Raw genomic sequence first — 20,333 nt, 5'->3', positions numbered from 1 at the left:
GGGGGCGTCGACAAAAGCAACAACCAACCCTATTCCTCCACGCGTCCTTTTTCTTGGCCCACCCAATCATTTTTTGCCCGACGATTGTCCTGAGAACACCAATGACTGGGAAAACGTACTCGCGTTCCATCCGGCATTTTGCCTCAAGACATGCTATTTTGGTCTGCTTTGTCCTAGAGGCCTCCAACGGCTGGAGATGCCCTTACCAAGCAGTCTAACGCTCCCCCTCCTTAAATCGAAGAGGCCTTTTACAGTGAACCAAAGAGGCCTTTATTTAAGTACCACAAGCAGAATGCATATATCAAGCAAACAATTCGTTTGCATCCCAGCCGTTGATTTCGCAATCGAGGGACGAAATCAGTTTATCATATCTAGTGACTAGTGGTTTATCGTTCTGTCAGTTAATTCCCCTCTCCCCTTCCTAAACCCTCGCCGCCCAATTCCGTCCGGCTCCTCCCACTTCCCCACCCCGGTCACCGGCGCCGTCGCCGTCGCGGAGAAGAAACCTCGACGATGTCTCTGGCCCGCCTCGGCCAGTCGCTGGCCCGCCGCCTCCACCGGCCTCTCCACCTGCCTCCACCGCCGCCGCCGTAACCCCTCTTGTCCTCCTCCTCCATTCTCCGTTCGGTCTAGATCTCGCTCTCCACAATGTGAATCCGCTAATTCTTACCCCCTTCTTCTCGCTTCCGTTGCAGAGATCACTATGCCACCGTTTCCCGGTCTTTCGCTCCGATCCACGCGAACACATGTGCAAGAGGTGAGCGACTGATATGGTCTGCCCCTTTCAGTTCCCCTCCGAGCTTCATTTCAGTTTTCTTTTTCGGTGGGCGCCTTTAATCTTTAGGCTTCGCAACCTTAACGTACAATTACAATGGCGGGGGCGTGATATCTGGCAAGTTTGGAGGGCCGTCGCATGTCCACGCCGCGCAGGTTCGAGTACTCAAGTTCACTTTTTTGGTGAATCTACAACGTTTTTGCCTACAATGTCTGATATTTGATTCGGTTTACAAATTCGCATTGGTTGGTTTTCTGCAGGTTCTAGAGCTTGTAGTCCACCTAAATCATGCAAGACCAATGTCGTCAGGAGCAGGAGCAGCCCCAAAACCACCATCCCTGTCCGAAGGCGTTTCTTTTGGTGGTTACAAGGTGCGAGGGCATTAATTCGCCATTTTGATTCTTTTATAATTGGAGGAGTATTCTGTTAACTGTAGTGGCTCTGTATATGTATGTGCAGGTTGCTTTGAAAGCTGACATGCCGAGCCCTGGTTTTGTCTTTGAGCCATACCGTGTCCCGGAACCTATCCCACTTTGGAAAAGGTTGAATTCCAGTGCAGATGTTCACTCTCTATAATTAATTTGCCTTAGATCATTATGTATATGGTATTCAATGCCCTCTCTGGTTGCTGTGGGTTGATTTTTCTTCGCAAAACCGATCCATCTGTTAGTTGTCCAGAACTGACCTTTTAAAATTGATGCCTAAGGTTCAAACTCACAGTTCCTTTATTGAATGCCCCATAACAAACTTCCCCAATGCATGATAAAATCTTTATCATCATCATAAGTTCATAACTATTATTTTTGTCTTAGATTGTTTACACCAAGTGGCTGGAGTAGAACAAAGGAGGATGCTATTCTGCAGGTACTGGCTTTCTTGACTGGGAAAACTGCTGCAACGAGAAATCAAGTTCCATTTTTTCCCTTGTTACAATATTTCAACCTTTGTTATCTGGAGACAAATTTGAGTACTGATACCCTTCATGTTTAGAAATCTAAGAGGTTACTTTCCATTGTTGGGAGCACATTGGTTTTTGACTACATTGGCACCAATGCACCAACATTGAGAGAACCAAGTCACAATAGTTCTTATTTACATGAGAATAAAAAAGACATGAGATATTTACCATAATTCTAGAGTTGATTTTGATATACCCTTTGATATGGGTGCATTTTACTGTGTTCTTTTCTATTTTAAATTTCCATATTACAATAATGGTGCAATACCACATAGGAGGAAACCGTTTGGGCCTTTTACTGATGGATATATTGCTTACTTTTCATCCTCATCAATAATCTCTTTCTTGTATTTGCTTGCTCCCTGTGTTGATCACAAGATATTTGACTTAATTAATGCTGTTTTTCTTTTGTGCTACCGTCTGTCATGAATCATGTGCTGAGTTGTTGGGTTTTTTACTTGACAGTTCATGAATGCATTTACTGTGTCAAGGTTGAGGAAGAAAATCGGATATAACAAAAAACAGTTCCAGGAGCAAGCGTTTAATATATACAAGGAGGTATGACACATTCATTACATGGAATTAAGTTTTATTCCCTCTGTAAACTAATATAAGGCTTTTTAGATCACTCTTTAGTGATCTAAAACATCTTATATTAGTTTACAGAGGAAGTACAATTTAAGGAGGTAGATTGCATTGGCATGGGTTTAAGGTTTTCATGATTGGTGATCTAATAAGGGAAGATGAGATCATGAGAGTTGTTACTTGCAAAATATTTGTATGAACTCCAAACAAGTAAAATCACACTGCAGAATCCTTACCAGAGAAAATCACTGCTAAGGGGACAACAAAGTATTATTGCATTTGAATGCTCTGTATAAACATCTGTCTGCATTCCCATTTCTCCTACATAGATCCATATCAATATATGCTAGACTTGTTACAAACTGTTGTGTTTGCGAACCAAATTTTGAAATTACTGATCTGTAGGCTTTATGGTTATGGGTCTTTGTTTGTGCTAGTTACCAAACACTTCAACACATTGTATTATATATATATCTTTACTATTACATAAATGGGAGTTAGTGGTGAGTGCCTGGTGGTGTCACACCACCCCTTTTCTCACACCCCCCATCCACAAAACCACAGTCCCTCTCCTTCCAAATATTCGGCACTAACATGTAGGCCCAATGTTCTCACACTAAACAACCTCATGACATTTCTCATAGTTCTTTCCTTTATTTCCTTAACAAACTGAACAACATCTGCAACTTCAACAAACCCAAGAAATCATTTGTAGAAATGTAAGCATTGAAATAGACAACTAATATTCAAAATGAAACAGGTTTGTTTTTAGCACGAATATATTGGTGAAATCTGTAGCAACGCATGGGGCAATTAGCTAGTTATAATAACAACCTTGGTTCTGATTATGTTTTTTACAAGAGAGAGTTGGGTTAGCACTGATTGAAGAGAAGCTTGTCCAACATCGTCTGAGATGGTTTGGGCATATTCAGCGCAGGCCTCCAGAAGCTCCAGTGCATAGCGAACGGCTAAAGCGTGCTGATAATGTCAAGAGAGGTCAGGGTAGACCGAATTTGACATGGGAGGAGTCCTTAAAGAGAGATCTGAAGGATTGGAGTGTCACGAAAGAACTAGCCATGGACAGGGGTGCGTGGAAGCTTGCTATCCATGTGCCAGAACCATGAGTTGGTCGCTAGATCTTATGGGTTTCACCTCTAGCCTACCCCAACTTGTTTGGGACTAAAGGCTTTGTTGTTGTTATTGTTGTTGTTGGTTTTGATTATATTTTTTGTGGTCGAGTTGCATGATTTGTCAGTGGTTTCAACTATGTGCCATAGAGCGATTGCATGCCCACCCAGTTAATTCTTAGTTTGTCATGGAATTCCTTTCAATGACATGATTTACTGAGATAGACATTTTCCTTCTTTTATTGCTATCTTACAATTGTTCTTTAATCAGTCAAGTTCGATTGTTTCCTCTGAGTTTCGAATGAAAATGGTGTCCAGTCTTCTATATTATTTTAAAAGCGGTAATGCAAATTGAAGTGCTTACTGATATTGCCAGGTATGATGGAATTTGTATGACATGAATTAGTTCGTGGAATAACTCTCTCTACATTGTTCACTTACCTTGGATTCAGGTTAACAAGCTTATTGCACGAGGAGACATACCATCTCTCCAGAAAGCTCTGACAGATGATATGCATTCTGTAAGCTTTCACCTACTGAATTGATGCCAGACAATGTCTTTTGTGGGGCTTTGCCGTTTATTCTTTCCTCCTTTTTTCTGCAGACTGTCAAAAATGAAATAAGGAAAAGACAATCCAAGTGGAAATCTGTACACTGGGAATTGGTGGAGCCTGCTGTAAGCATAAGAACTTTGAGGGCTCGTATGGTAAGCTATCTGTTGTTTTTCTATTATGCTAACTCCAAAAATCATCTTTTCTAAACATTTACATTTGTATACTGCATTGTCACGATTGAACCAAGCCAGTTGGTAATTGGTCAAGTCTTGTTTATTTTGCAGATTAGTCTTGATAAGAATGACCTTAATAAAGCTTACGTACAGCTTACGCTTGAGTTCATCACTAAGCAGGTTTCATTCTGCAAAGCTCGAAGTTTTCTTTTTGTGATGCAGTACAGCTCAACTATATTTTGTCTCTTCTCTACTTTTACATTGCTGGCTTGATGTTGAACAAGTCCACCTTTTTGGCTTTCTATCCATACCTATTATTTTTTCCAAAGGTTATAGGTCAATCTTGTATGCACATCATGTATTTAAGTATTCTCTGTTTTCCTAATGAACATATTTCACCTCTTTCTTTTGAGAACACGCATGACAGACGTGTATGTTATATTTATGTCTTCTTTCTGTAAAACTGCATAACTTGCTGTGATGTTCAGATTGTTGTTCTTGATACTAAGACCTAGTTTTCTAGTCTAGCTGCCATGTTGTTATCAAGTATTTTCTTTCATGTTAAACTAGTATGTAGCATTGAACTGCCACTTCACCGTGTTCGCATGTAGTGTTTTGCATTTGTAATTTTGTACTGCCTGACTGCCTACACAGTTTAGAGGGTATGTCCCCAAGACCTTTGAAGAAAATGCTATGTGTTCTTTTCTCTTTTTTCTAGAACACTGATGTCTACGTCATTCGAAGAAGGCAGACACTTTGATTTGACTTAGTATCAACGATCTGTAATATTGTAAGCATCAAAAGCCATGCACTGTAAAATGTCCACCAACGTAAGGTGCAGTGATAATAGTAAGTTTACTTTGTTAATAACTGTATTATTAGGGTATCCATATGTTTCTTTTGTTTGATCACACTGCATTATTAGGCTGTGTCTGTTTCTCGTTTTTTTGTCTTTTGTGCTACGAGTAGATGGCTTGTTTGCTACCATGGGTATGCAGTATATATTATTCTGTCCTTGTATGTGTACCCCTTGACTATTGCAATTATATCTCCTGTAGAAATTTGAAGCCTATAATACAAAAAGAGAGGTTGTGTCAGGAGACAAGTCAAAGGAGGTAAATTAAACATGTCAGATTATTTCAAGTACTTTCTTTTCGAAATGTTTGTAGTTCCTCATGCAATTTTTTCCACAGTATGTCCTCTGCACATGCCTTTACATTGTTTTAGTGGTACATCTACCATTACCTAAATATCAAGTAACATTTCTGTGATCAAGACCAATAGATAAATATCAGGAAGAGTGTACACTTCTATCATCTGGCCACAAGTCACCCACTGACTGCTTGCTGGCATTTAAGTACACATGAAGTCAAGGTTGGATCAAAATTCCATATGGTTGCGTGCTGCAGGCCAGAATATAGATAGACGCTGAACAAAAAATACCGTATTTGACCAAATACTAGCTAGTAACTAGTTCATGATTTTGAAAACTACTGTATTTAGCCAAGTACCAGTTAATGACTAGTTTATGATTTAATTGTCTGCCACAACTGTGATTACCATGCGAGCTTTACTAGATTGACTAAAACTGATCGAAATCCACCTTATTAGGCAAGTACGTTTCACTTCCTGAACCCGATGTATCTAATTTGATAGCTGCTTACGGTCAGGTAACTGAACATTTGGGGCATCACTTTACCGACATTCCGCTGCTTTCTGTTTCCGTAAAAAAAAAGGCAGCCCCAGTGCATGTAGCTCCCGCTTGCGCAGGGTCTGGGGAAGGGTCCGACCACTGCTTTCTGTTTCCGTAAATTCCATGAAAACAAAGTAGAGAAAATATATTACTTGGTTGCACTCGTCCTTCCCATTGCATGATGTATCACGCAGAAGTATATATTAGAATGCTGTTGAAAACTTGAGACAGTTTTTCTTCTTCTTGTCTGTTTGTTATATCAAGCAGTGGTGTGTTTATTACCTTTATGACGATCGAATGATCAGGCGTACATGGCTAAGCATTCTCCTGATGTATGTTTGGCATCTGCAAATCATTGTGTCAGGTGCTGGTGAAAGACATATGGGTGTTTGAAAGATCCCTTTTCCACCCTGGAGCATACTGGCGCGTGTGTGCGCGAATCACGCTGTAATAATCTCCTGGCAAGCACATTCCATCCCGCATGAGTTGAGCGATGGCTTTTATTATGCACAGTAGTTTGAATAAATATTTTGCCCTGGCGCCCTTTTCTCCCTTCTCCTGTCTAACTGATGTATAACAAGATCCCTAGACACAGACAGTAAATGGTAGGTTATTTCTTGTTCCTTGGGGAACTGTCAGCTGAGCTGAAGATACAGGTTGGGTAAGTAACCTGGGCTTATTCCCTTGGGAGGTTTTCTTTACTGTTGCCAGATTTCTTTAGATTGCGGTAACAAGCTTCTTGTAATTTTGTGGCTCAGTCCGCCTGGTGTGCTGTTGCGCTCTCTGACTGCTGCTCTAGTTTCTTTTCCGCTCCCGGAAGGCAGTAAACCGCGCCAAATTCCATATAATCATCCTGTGGAACTTGGTGCTTGATTTTCTGATAAGATGTTTTGTGGGGAACCAGTTGAGCATTGCGCCATGGAATGTTTGCCATCCTTCTTCTATAGTTCATCCATCCATTTCTGTCATGCGCTTGCACTGCACATGGTGCCGTCTCAGTTGCTGACATGCTTGCTTAAGCTTTCTCTGTTGCCCTCTACTACAATTTACTCATCTCTTGAACTACAATCCACACCATTCCGTGATTTTAAAATGCACTCCTGTGAAATTCCTCTGTCGTGCGCTAACCACCGGGGGAGTGCGACGATACTTGGCAAACAGCAAGCCGCTGGCTGGCTGATCCACCTCTAAGCAGCCAGCAGCTGGGGCCAGTTCCGGCTAGAGCTACCTTGATACTCCCTTCGTCCTGAATTACTTGTTGCGAAAATGTACGTATCTGGACGTATTTTAGTTTTAGTTTTGGGTATATCGATTTCTATCCATTTCTGTGTCAAGTGATTCTGGACGGAGGGAGTACTTGATTATTCTACTCCCATGTTTATCTTCCAACCGAAACAATAATAATTAATACTGTAGTAAGTAATAACTTAAAGCCGTAGGCTGTCAACCTATACATACGCTCAGCGATGATGCTCGAGAAGCTGACTTTGGGTGGCGGCTGCTGGATGGGTTGGTTAGTTAAGCGAGCGAAGTCCCAATCAAAACATGGCATCACCGTATCTCCCGTCTCGTGCAGTGTCAACGGGGGTGGCGGCAAGCGAACCGAATGTCGTCGCCGCGTCATTCCTGCGTGTCGCCGCGGTAACCAGCTGTCAACTCAACACCGCGGCGCGGAAGCACGCGATGACAGCAGTTTGCCTCGCGCTCGCTTGCTAAACTAACGTAACTTGATTGGGACTACGGTTATGTGTTGTATATCGACAGCACCGACCGTCAAAATAAAATGTATATCGACGCAACGCAACCACCCCCAGAAACATGACGACCCCGATAGTTAAAGACTAGCGGGAACGGATCGAACCCGGTTGTTTGCCTGGGTCGTCAGTGGGAGGTGAAACTTTGAGCTACGTTTTCAAAATCGAGGCTGATGTTTTACATGTTGTGTTATAGTTACAGAAAAAACTAGTTTTTTTTCTCATCAATTTGCAAGTGTTTTACATGTTTCGTTAAGGATGTGGTCAGGTCTCAGTCAAGTGACATAGAATATAAGAAGAAAAAAGAAAAAAAAGAAAAAAATGTAATGCAAGATTAAAGAGATATAGCATGGACTGAGGCATAATGAAGTCTCAGTCGATTGAGACTTAGTAAAATTGTTTTGTTAAAGACTATCTCATACCTTTGCAGCGATTCAAACATGCGTTTTGCGAGAATAAACTAACGAAGATGCTATTAATCTGATGTCGGATTTTTAGGCATGGCCCTTTTTTGTGGCAAATTATGTTGTCACGAGGATGTCAATTTTCTTTAGCAAACATGTCAATTCTTGACTGAAAATTGAAGAAGACAAAGATTTGCCATGCTTGCAAAGGGAAATTATGAAGAAGACAAAGATTTGCAATGCTTGCAAAAGGAAATTGCCATCCTCACGGCCGCCTGCCTGCCGCGTGAGGGATGGCTGCTTCGTTGACTATAGCATTTTACTGTGGCTACAACGCTGCAGCGGATGAAGGCTGCCTGGGTCGTGGCCAATTCGTGGCGCGCCGCCCTCACGGCAACATAATTTGTCATGCTATAAAAATTCCGACTTCCGATCTGTAGCGAAATCGTGAAGTAAAAGGTGATTCAAACATGCTTTGTAAATTGGCCTCTCACCTTTGCCCGCAAAAAAAGGAAAAAGAAAGAAAACTGTGCTCTCGCTATTTGACTCCAAGCCCCGTCCGCCGCTGCTGTCAGACGATGTGCGCACCCGTCGTCACCGAGACGTCTGCGCTGCGTCGACGTGGTGGTGCGCAGTCTGCTACGCCAGACGTTTTGTACCTACGCGGAGTACAAGATAAATGTAAGAACAAGTCGCACAGTCTGCTATGTCATTCTCTTCTTACTCCCTCCGTTCCAAATTACTTGTCTTAGATTTGTCTAGATACGAAGGTATCTAGCAATAAAATGAGTCTAGATACATCCTTATCTAGACAAATCCAAGACAAGTAATTCGAAACGGAGGGAGTACATGTGTGTATGTATGCATGCTGGATTTTTTCTACAGAAGAAGAGCGACGACTCGTGACCGTCGTGAGGTGTGTGAGAGCGACGCACGCCCGCTCGCTCGCTCCCGGCGGAAATACGGTACTGATCGAGCCGTGTTTCTCTACGCGAGAACGTATTCGCAGACGACTGCAGTACAGTACAGTAGCAGCTGGAGTGCTGGATGGATCCATGGAAGATCGGGCGGTGCGTCACTCTGGCGGGTAAACAAAACGGCACGAGAAGCTGGCGTTGATAGGAAACCCCGATCCGTTCGTCATCTGATCTCTGATGAAGTGATGATAGGTAGTAGCACACAGAGACGCGGCCCCTCCGTGAAAGCAACCGCTCTGCGTCTTCACGCTGCAGCCAGGTGTCTCCCAGCTGAACTAACGATCCCAAGACAAGGAAATCGCGTAGCTGTATAGTACTCCCTCCGTCCGAAAAAATGGATACATCCCTTTTATCCATTTTGATGACAAGTATTTTCGGACGGAGGGAGTACAAAAATTGTGAAAGGGCAGAAACAATTAGAGGGAGACCAACACCTGGCTAGCAACCGATCCATACAATACATATGCAAATGCAGCGCAAGGGAGCCCAACCGATCTAATTCTAAAACTGCACTACTGATATTTTTGTCCAGGCAGACAGGTCACAGGAGGGGAGGCTGCCCCGGCCCGAGCGAGCGTGAGGCGACAGGCAGAGAGACAGGATGCCGACCGGTGCGACCTGTATCCATGCCTTTTGCGGTGCCTGCGGGGGGCACGGACAGCAAGCCAACAAGAGAGTCCCAAATCCATATGCCCTCCCCTGCGCCACCCTCCCATATCCCCATGTCAGCCTGCCCTTGCGCCCCACGCCCCCCAAAACGCCTGGCCAAGAAAAATAATTCAGGGCACAAGGAAGGCAGGGCAGGCAAAAAGGCTCTAGTACGTGCATTTGTTTTCCGTCAAAGTTCATGTGTGCTCGGTGCTCCATGTTTTTGGGATACTACTTTTGTTCACGTTAATCAAATCGTACACCTTGCACGACGTCCCTTTTCCTTTGTTGCTAGCCATGTTTCGACCGTGTCCCATCCACACTTGTGATCCCGAAAAGGATCATGGGAACACAACCATGATGCTTACTAACAAAAGATGTGGTGGAAAAGTTACTCAACTTTGACGACTTATCGCTACCAGCATCATTACCACTCGAAATTAACCGTCCAAGCTGTTGACCTTGACCCGGCTCTCAACCGGTGTTTACATAGCCGGCGTCGATCAGAGCATCTATAGCCGGATGCCTCAAACCCCCTATACGCCCGGACGGATGTCCTGATCAGTGACCGGTCAAGAAGAGCTGACTCGGACGGACGCCTCAAAGGGGCTCAAACACTCGGGCTGACCGACACCCTTCACATCAAACCCAAATGTAGGGTTGATATGAGGATGAGTGGACGCGTCCGCCATGTCAAACCCGACAGACCTATCCCATCATAAATTGCACCAAATTCATCCTCTCAACTTATCAGATTAATTTGGTCTCTCCTCTCTTCTTCCTTCTCCTCCGCGCCGGACGTCTCTCAGCTCCATCGCCACCCTGGCTACTAGTACTGCAAAAGATGCGGTGGAAAAACTACTCACCTTTGACGACTTATCACCACTAGCATCATTACCACACGAAATTAACCGTCCAAGCTGTTGACCTTGACCGTGTCAATCGTACAATGTTGTTCCATTCGGTCCTAACCATGTTTCCACAACCAGCCGGCGGCCACGAGTGTGGAAACTAATGTGGTTTTCGCTTACTCCTTGACCTTGACCGTGTTTTCGGAATCTGGTTGTGATGAGTGGTGCATGCTTTGTGTTTTCTTTCTTTCTTTTCATTTCTTGTGCCTTTTCCGGAGTTGGTAGCGATGAGTGCGCAAACTTTGCGACGTAGTACGTGATGGAGTTTCTTCACCGCCTGCGTCAACTTCGCGACGTGATGGAGTTTTTTCACTGCCTCCGTCGTCGATTTCGCATGACACCACCACCAAAAACCACCCGAGTGGTCGATGAGGCAGGCAGGCATTGACCGCTGTTAATCCACACCCCGTTTAGCTTTAACCTCCATCAGGCCATACGCTCACGCACACCTGGATTTGCAACTAAACAAAGCACGCCTTAATAAGTTAATCAGGTCAGCACCCGGCAGCCAATGGTGCAATCGCCCGAAATTCTTCTCCCGCCGCCGCCCACCACCAGCTAGCTGCCCGCGTATATAAGCCTCGGGACCGGCGCCGCACATTCGCCGTCGTCGTCGTCCTGGCGCTCGCCGATCGAGGCCAGCAGGTAGATAGACATCCGCTACGCGGGCGCGCTCGTCAGGGAGCAGCTAGCAGGTAGCCGCCGCCATGTGGCCGTCGTCCTGGTTCTGGTCGTGGCCGTGGGGGTGGGGCGCCGCCGTGCTGGTGGGCGCGGCGTGCCTGTGCGCGCACGCGGCGGCGGAGGCGCTGTGGCTGCGGCCCCGGCGCCTGGAGCGGCACTTCGCCCGGCAGGGCGTGCGCGGCCCCGGGTACAGCTTCTTCGTGGGCAGCTCCATCGAGCTGGTGAGGCTGATGCTGGACGCGTCGTCCCGCCCCATGGCGCCGCCGGACTCCCACGACGTCCTCCCCCGGGTCCTCGCCTTCTACCACCATTGGAGGAAGCTCTACGGTAAGCAAAGCATACACATACGCATATGACAAGCTCTCTTCTTCTTCTTCTTCCAATTTCTCTCTCGATCAATTCCCAACGTCTCTACCACCTGGCTCAGTTCATGCATCGATCGAATTTGTTTTTGCCTAGTTCCATCGCCGCATGCAATTGATCAAATATTTTTAAGGAAAAGCGCGTGCATTTGCGATTAAAATTCTGCATATAGGAGGAAATAAACAAAGATTAGACGACGAGACAGCGTGACGCGTGAAGCCGGCCGGAGGAAAGGAGGGGACATGCTTCCATGCTTTTGCAAGTAGGAACAAGAACTGAGGATTTTTAAAAACCATGGTGCCTCCCTCGCTTGGTTAGGTGACCCCCTCCATTTTACCTTTTTTGACGTAGTAGTATGTACGTACTACATATAGATATAAATATACACTACTTGCTTCATTCGCTTTTGTAAATCTTAAAGGATAAAAAATTAAAAAGCACCAGCAAAATCAGCTCCTTTTCTAAAAAAAACCCAGCAAAATCAGCAATTCACTGCATGCAATAAGCTAGGCTAGCCTCCGTCGCAGGTCAAACCTGGTGAGATGTTGGCCATGATCCGCCGATCGTTCCACCAGGCTGTCGACGCGCGATAATGCGACTAGATTAAGCAAGCGGCGAACAGCCTTGCGGCGAGGAGAGTCGCAGATCGATCCATGGCCACATGCGCGCTAGCTTAATCTGTGCTTAAGTCGTCGTCGGTTGATGCTGCGTATGAGCAGCATGAGCAGCGCATTGCCAGCCAGAGCATGCGGCATATATCGGTTGATTCAGGATCCAAGTTTTGATTCCGGCAGTTTGCTCTGATTAGTTTAAATCTTGCGGCGCGCGGCACGGCTGCCGACGATAATCCCCTCTCGTTTTCAACGGCTGTGGTGGTGATTAGTTAGTGTCATTAGTTTGGGTGTGGAATCTTGTTGCTGATCGATCATGAGGAGATCACGAGCACGGCATGAATATGTAAATCTGCACAGTAATTCCCCCCTGCCTCGATCTCAACCGTCAAATTCAGATCGAACGGTTGAACGTGTGCGACAGACATAATTCTGACGACTGACCCGCGCTAGCAGTTCAGAGTTCAGACAGCAATTTTTTTTTGTCAGACAACATGTTTGGCTGAATTTGTGCGTGTTGTTTGGCAGGTCCGAAGCATCTGATCTGGTTCGGGACCAAGGCGAGGCTGACGATCAGCGCGCCGGAGCTGGTCCGGGAGGTGCTGCTGACGCGGGCGGAGCACTTCGACAGGTACGAGGCGCACCCGCTCATCTGCCAGTTCGAGGGCTACGGCCTCGGCAACCTCCGGGGCGACCACTGGGCGCGCCACCGCCGCGTCCTCTCCCCGGCGTTCCACACCGAGAACCTCAAGCCGCTCGTGCCCTTCATCGCCGCCACCATGCGCCGGATGCTCGACGAGCTGGCGGCGAAGGCCGTCGGCAATGGCGCCGGCGGCGAGGCGGAGGTGGACGTGGCCGAGTGGTTCCAGCGCGTGCCGCAGGAGGTCATCACCTTCGCCACCTTCGGGCGCCGGAACTACGAGGACGGCAGGGTAGTGTTCGAGCTCCAGGACGAGCTCGCCGGCCTCGCCGCCGACGCGCACAGCAAGGTGTACATCCCCGGGTACCGCTTCCTGCCGCTGAGGAGGAACCTGCGCGTGTGGCACCTGGTCAGGGAGATCAGGAAGGGCCTGGCCGCCTTCATCGCCAACCTGCCCAAGGACGGTCACGGCGACGAGCAGCGGCGGGACGGCATGAGGGACCTGATGAGCTTCATGACGCCGGCCATGACGACGGAGGAGATCATCGAGGAGAGCAAGAACTTCTTCTTCGCCGGGAAGGAGACGCTCGTCAGCCTCCTCACCTGGGCCACCGTCGCCCTCGCCATGCACCCGGAGTGGCAGGACCGCGCCCGCCAGGAGGTCCTCGACGTCGTCGGCCGCGACGACCTCCCCACCAAAGACCACCTCCCCAAGCTCAAAACCGTACGCACCGTGCTCTCTCGCTCCCATGCACGAGAGCAGCTTCCATGTTTCCAGCTAATTAATGGCGATGTGCTATGTATGCATGCAGGTGGGGATGATCGTGAACGAGACGCTGAGGCTGTACCCGCCGGCGGTGGCGATGATCCGGACGGCGAACCGGGACGTGGAGCTGGGCGGGTGCGTGGTGCCGGCGGGCACGGAGCTCCTCATCCCGATCCTGGCGGTGCACCACGACGAGGAGCACTGGGGCGCCGACGCGGCAGAGTTCAACCCGGCGCGCTTCGGCGACGACCGGCGGCCGCGGCACCAGATGGCGTTCATGCCGTTCGGCGGCGGCGAGCGGGTGTGCATCGGGCAGAACCTGGCGCTGATCGAGGCCAAGGTGGCGCTGGCCGTCGTGCTGCAGCGGTTCGCCTTCCGCCTGTCGCCGGCGTACGTGCACGCGCCCAGGGTGCTCATGATACTCAACCCGCAGTACGGCGCGCCGGTCATCTTCCGGCCGCTGTGATCACGACCGGCCAACGCCGGCCGGCCATCCATCCCCAATGTCAATGTTAGTCGGATTCAATTAATTCCTTTCTGTATATTACCACCGTCTCATCTGTCAAGTGAAAATGTATAAAGTTATAGTACCATACGTACGCAACAAGTGCCAGATTACAAAGAAGAGAAGCATATGTAGCTGTTCATTGTCAGTTTTGCCACATTTACTTTTTTCGCTTAATCCTCCTGAATCTCATACCAGCGATGTAAACCTGTAAGTATTCGCAAACATGAAAACAACAAAATATACAAAAATGGTAGGCTTCATGTCGTCCCCCAAATTAATCGTACCAGGTGCGGCGCACTCTCACATCTTCAGGATGACCAACAAATTGCGGTATATATATCGAATCTGGTTCGGCAGATTTGTTTGAACCATATATGCATGCAGCAATGCTTCATGTTCTTGTGAAATGACAAGCTGTTTCTGTAAATATGATAAAACACTAGACAATTCTATACAGGGTAGCACATTACACAGGAAGAAATGGATTGCCTTTCTCGAACACTGTTTTTTTTTTCAAAGGGTAATTTTGAATTTCTTGAGGGTCTATAATGACAAGCGCACGAGCTTCTCGATTTCCTTGATAATTAAGTCTCGCTCCTCGTCAAGTTGTTCATCTTCACCTAGTAAGAGGAATGCACTACAAGTGTCACACTCTGCATACATCTCCCACAATCTAAAAAGGAATCCTCCTGAACACTACAGTCACAGCTTTTATGTTTGGTTGCTCCATTATCACTCGCATCAATTGCTTAGTCAGAGCAAAAAATCTGATAATCCAGTAGGGTTAAGCTGGAAGTAGAGAATTACCTTTGCTTGCAGGAAGAGCATGGAGTAACTTCAATAATTCTTTGTGGTTGTCTACCAAAACTTGAATTATATCACGAGGCTTGTTTGGATTGGCAACAAATACCTAATTCCATGCAGCAAAAATGAACCGCCGATAAGGTAAATAGATGTGCTCATAATGTCATATTTGACCAACCATAACTACTTGCAGAATTATCAAAATCAAACAAGTGCAAAGGTTGGAAAGAGATAAAGGAATACCTTAAAAATGTGAAAGGAACATATCCTGATATTTTTGCTTGAATCCTACAAGTGATTCAGTATAGTGGAGGTATTAAGAAGGGATAGGCATAACCAAAAAAATGCTGGTTAGCTGTGAAGCTCGAAGGAAACCTATAACTGCTTCCCAGCTTTCATCTAGCATATTGACCGTGTCTATTCAAACATTTCTATATCAAGCCTGACACTCAAACAGTACACAATTTGTTGCAGGAAACATAATTGTCAGTTATATTATATCACCTTTCTATCAGCTAGACTGTAAATAATTATGCCATGTGTCATAGTTACAAACAGAACAGCATTCAGCTCTGGACCAGTAGTAGCCAAAACTTTAAATATCATGGTGGCTGGCGAGCCAGTAATACAAAAGCAGTGTTTCTCATTTCTCATACTAGTACCACCATCCTCCATTGTTAAAAGCAAGATGAGCAGAATATAGGAAGTGAGAACGATAATAAGTGCATGGATGATTACTGAATGTAGAAGCAGGAAATATATAATATAACCGACAATTTAATACCTTTAGTAGGCCCATCATAATGTTCAAGTAACGAACTTCCAAAATGTACCGCTTCATTATCTGAGCATTTGGGGCCTCCAACAGAAATTCTGAAAGAAACTGACATACAGTAACACACTTTTATGTTTCCTTTCTCAGCGTGCAACAAAAAATGTTAATAGAGTAACCAAAAATAGGCTAACCTTCACTGATTGTCTTCTTGTCACATAATTATCTGAAGTTAAAAGCCTTTTGTAGAGTTCAAAGAACTGCACATATTTACATAATCAACGTGACACGAAATGTTGATCAGTCAATTCAAAACATATTTATTTTGTTAACATGAACATGGTGGAATTCACTCATTTCGCAAAAAGTATATTTTTCTCTCACATCTACCTGTTCATAATGGGAAATGAGAAACTCGGAGACTGCATCTTCATGTCTAGTGAGCAAATCCTGCAAAAAATCATGTCAATTACACATAGCAACAGTGAAGAACCAAGCATAAAGCCCAATCACAGTCTAACATAAATACCAAATTAACAATTTGGATTTACCTTGAAGGTATTCAGAGCATCAGAAGCAATATCAAAGTTTGGCAATTCAACATACTGGAAAAACAACTCGAAGCTATTTGACTCCAATATATATCTGAAAGAGCACTACAAAATCAAAATGCATGTAAAATTAATCAACTATGTAATTAGTTAAATCATTTCTCTGTACGTTGCTTCAGGCAACCATCTCATAGCTCACGAACAAAGCCAACTGCTCATACATACATTTAGAAGGTAAACTGAAGGAAACACTGTTTCAAATTCAACAGCATCACAATGCTTGTCAAACCAGGATTAGTTTAGTGGGGAGTCAACTTAGGAAGAAGAACTAACTTCTGCAGGAAAAAAAAAACTTTCCATGGGTGACTGTGACTGTATGTGAAATCAATGAATTATTTTACTGTATCTGGCACTATGTACGATTACAGAGTTTCTATGGAGAAAAAATCGAAATATACTCAATACATATTTTCTTCCAAGGCACACATGCCGGACACCATATGTTAAAGCAAGTCGTTATTAGCCCATAATAACGACTAAGAAATAGAAAATATAGTTTAATGGAGACTTTGAAGCCTTACTTTGCAAGTGAGGGATATTTTATGCATTCTCGCAACATGTTTCCACAGTTCAATGCGACTTCCAAGTTCTTGTAGCTAGCACAACATAGTTAATCAATCAAACACAAAAATATCACAATTGCATATATTGTATACATGAACCATAAACAAATACCAAAAAATTGAAGTATAGGTGGGGAAATATATTGAAAATGCTCCAACTCAACAACCGAAGTAACCAATGGGTAGTGACTAGCAGAAGTTCATGGCCAAACATAACAATCATACAAGTTCATGGCCAAACATAACAACCGATGGAACATTAAGCAGTTGGCTACAGGTAGGGATGAAAATGGAGCAGAAACTTTCCACATTTTCTGTGGAAAAGGAAACAGAGGAAATGCAGAAACAGAAACGAAATATTGTGAAACGGGAGTGAAAACGGATTTCTTTTTTACACGGAAACAGAAACAGAATGTCATTTTCCAGCGGAATAGTTGTGGAAACAATTCTGTTTCCATAAATACAGAACTTTCCATCTTTGCCATGGTTGCTACGTGGCCTAGTACAGCACGAGATGAAGCCCATGTTGTGGCCCAACAACCAGAATGCTAATACCTAGCCTAATCTCCTACACTTCACAATTCCTAATTGGGCACGCGAGCACGCCACCGCCGCTGCGGTGCCATGCACTCATCCCCAGCTGGCCAGCCCACACACCACCGCCGAAAGCCATCCACCCATCGCTGCAGTGCGCAGGAACCTCTACGTCGGTGCAGCTGGTTTAGGAATTAGGCCATGGGCTTACGAGATTGTCGAAAGACATTGTAGTCATATCAATTAAACAGGTATGTTTGTTTACTTGTGTTTTTCTATGGTTCAAGAGGTCGCTTAGTTTCAGTGGACATCCGCTTTCGTAACCGTGTCTGCACAATATTCGCTCTGCATTTATTTCCGGTAGTATACTTACTTACTTACGAAGCCTTTTATCCCAAAAAAGTTGGGGTAGGCAAGATATGAAACCCTTTCACGAGGACTTCCCAGGAGGTCACCTATCCTAGTACTACTCTCGCCCAAATGGGTTTCACACCCAAAAGACTGACTAGTTTTTACGTTGGCTTGCCAAGCCTATCACAACCCTTAGATATGAAACCCTTTCACGAGGACTTCCCAGGAGGTCACCCATCCTAGCACTACTCTCGCTCAAATGGGTTGTATCCCCGGGAAATGTGGCAGTATCAGTTTGGTATTTGTTTCCGGGGTTTATGTATTCATTTTAGCTTCACAGAAAAAATGTGGCAGCACTCAGTTATGTCTGTTTCCGCTCCGTTTTCATCCCTACTTATAGGCAGCAGATAGATAGCTTCCACATGGTAGCATGATCGGATTACTACTAATAAACCAATCAACATGTACAAAGTGTGTCAATAACTCGACAATAGGCCTTACCATACAACAAGGAAATCTAGAAGATCAACATGATTTTCGATATACTGCACGCAGCAGTGACTTTCATCAACCTTCTGCCTTAACAAAATGCACCAGCAGTGGGCAAGATCCTTTCTACCCTGTAATGTGAAAGTAATAAGTCTAATACGCTTAGCAAAAAATGACATCACATTCAATTGATGAATACAATACCTCCCAACCCAGCGAAGGTAGGTTCTGAACAAAAAGAGAAAGGACACCCTCCTTGCAAATTTCAAGGGCTATCTGTAAGACATGATCCTGGTTTGGTTCAACTTCTCCATCACCAGAAAGTGTCTGCCTCAATGTAAATATGTTTTTCTCAACATCTTCGAGGGCCTGATAAAGGAAGCGACAAGGCATAGTATATGAGCAACCAGTGGTCTGTATCCATGGTCTAATGTGTGTTAAATACTTGTACAAATAGACACACGACAGCCACGAAACAATAAAAACAATACATAGTAACAAAAAAAAACACTCCCATGATTATATGCAGGCTCCAAATGTGCCTCACAATTGCAGCCGACCTGTATACAGACACTGTTATAAAGCATTAACAGGAAATGCATGTTTGGAGGTACAAGTAATGCAACTCCTGTAATTCTTACACTTACAAACCAGATGCTAATTTGTAAACAAAGCCAATTCTAGCATAACCTTTTATTAGATGCACGGCGTAACGCTTTTAACGGATATATAAAAGAAAACATCCTTTTGTTAGAAGGAAAAAAGAAGTGATGCAGTGAGCCATTCCCTTATCAGGTGGAACCAGACTCGAGGATAAGCTAGTTCTTGAATTAGATTCACACTGACATGGATGCCTCTGTGAGCACCAGCATTGGGGCAAAAGGAGCACTCGACTGCCAAACACATTTTCTCCAGATGCCATTACTGTCTGAAGCTTTGGCCGACACACTAACCCTTGCATCCACAAGACGGCAGAGCCACACAGATGACAGATCACTGGCAATTCCGGTTCCTACCAAGTCACTTGCTTGCACGACGGATTACGCTGCGAAGCTCCAACCATATGAAGGCACAACTTTCACTGCCAGTAAACATTCGTCAGCTACAAGGGACTGAAGCACTGGCATTAAGATCTAGAGAGAACACTCCTCGGTGCAGAAGGCAATCCCAACTCCCCTCCCCGATCGGGATGAGAAGACGCTAGCCCCGACCCGGGACGCGCAGATCGGCCGGGAAGTGCGCGGAAATGGTCAGAGAGGGTAAAGACGCGAGAGAGGGGAGCAGCACCTTGGCGCCGGTCTTGGTGTCGAGCGCGAGGAGGGAGTCCTTGATGGAGCGCACGAGGTCCTGCTGCGACGAACGCGGCCGCGACGCCGCGCGGAAGAAGAAGGACATCTCGCCGCCGGCGGAGGGGGCTGAACCGGCGGCGTGGGGAGCGGTTGGGGGCAAAGCCGAGCCGCCAGACGAGGAGTTGAGGACGACGACCGAGCAATGCGCAGCGACCGTCAGCTTTCTTTCTTTCCGTTTTCACAGGCCGATGGCGTACAGTTTGGGGATTTTCAGGGGTCAGTTTTTTTTTTTGAGTGGATTTTCGGGGGATCAGTTGTTAGTTTTTTTTAGGAGATCAGTTTTTTTTCTTTTGAGTTGTTCATTGTTTTTGAGATAGCTAACCACACCGGTGGATCAGTTGTTAGTAAACTAGGTGATTTCCTTGCACGTTCTTGCAGGATTTTAAGGATTAATTTTAGTTAAATTTTATATGAATGAAATGATCTAAATCAAAAGACATTATTTTCAAAAGTAATTATGTATGAACAAAGAGTATGCATGTAGCTGGACAATTAGAGATAGAACAATTAAATTGGGACATGCATGTACTACAGAATAGTTTTAATGGATAATGATGTGGCACATTTGGTGATGTGGAGAGATGCATGTTGAGAGAATTAGAGTTAGTGAGGATCAACTATTTAGGTATTATAGAAATCAAACCTGACCACATGAGGCTCGGCATGGCCGAGCGGTAAAAGGGACTGGCACGGCAGGCCCCACAAAAGCCTAGCCACAAGGATCGGCCGAAC

General features: G+C 45.3%; 3 protein-coding genes across 3 annotated transcripts; 2 read left to right on the top strand and 1 right to left on the bottom strand.

The window, feature by feature from the left end:
* Positions 1-422: 422 nt before the first annotated feature.
* Positions 423-6,581, top strand: LOC119362717 (39S ribosomal protein L45, mitochondrial-like). Its single transcript, XM_037627963.1, has 12 exons — positions 423-590; positions 696-757; positions 845-930; positions 1,036-1,146; positions 1,235-1,317; positions 1,588-1,639; positions 2,199-2,291; positions 3,898-3,966; positions 4,050-4,151; positions 4,284-4,352; positions 5,231-5,287; positions 6,230-6,581. Exons 1-12 carry the CDS (start codon positions 514-516, stop codon positions 6,314-6,316), a joined length of 948 nt encoding a protein of 315 aa, XP_037483860.1. The 5' UTR covers positions 423-513; the 3' UTR covers positions 6,317-6,581.
* A 4,534-nt stretch (positions 6,582-11,115) lies between these two features.
* LOC119362715 (cytochrome P450 734A5-like) lies at positions 11,116-14,320 on the top strand. Its single transcript, XM_037627961.1, has 3 exons — positions 11,116-11,567; positions 12,743-13,578; positions 13,667-14,320. Exons 1-3 carry the CDS (start codon positions 11,267-11,269, stop codon positions 14,084-14,086), a joined length of 1,557 nt encoding a protein of 518 aa, XP_037483858.1. The 5' UTR covers positions 11,116-11,266; the 3' UTR covers positions 14,087-14,320.
* A 122-nt stretch (positions 14,321-14,442) lies between these two features.
* LOC119362716 (calcium-binding protein 39-like) lies at positions 14,443-19,770 on the bottom strand. Its single transcript, XM_037627962.1, has 11 exons — positions 19,540-19,770; positions 18,457-18,621; positions 18,265-18,383; positions 16,837-16,911; positions 16,256-16,349; positions 16,095-16,154; positions 15,899-15,964; positions 15,717-15,815; positions 15,176-15,220; positions 14,936-15,038; positions 14,443-14,748 (listed from the first exon to the last, which is right to left on the bottom strand). The coding sequence occupies exons 1-11, from the start codon at positions 19,645-19,647 to the stop codon at positions 14,672-14,674; spliced, it is 1,011 nt and encodes a 336-aa protein (XP_037483859.1). The 5' UTR covers positions 19,648-19,770; the 3' UTR covers positions 14,443-14,671.
* Between the last annotated feature and the right edge of the window lie 563 nt (positions 19,771-20,333).

Source organism: Triticum dicoccoides, chromosome 2B (assembly GCF_002162155.2).
Source record: "Triticum dicoccoides isolate Atlit2015 ecotype Zavitan chromosome 2B, WEW_v2.0, whole genome shotgun sequence".
In the NCBI taxonomy this organism is placed as follows: Eukaryota; Viridiplantae; Streptophyta; class Magnoliopsida; order Poales; family Poaceae; genus Triticum; species Triticum dicoccoides.
This window is presented reverse-complemented; position numbering and strand designations above follow the sequence as displayed.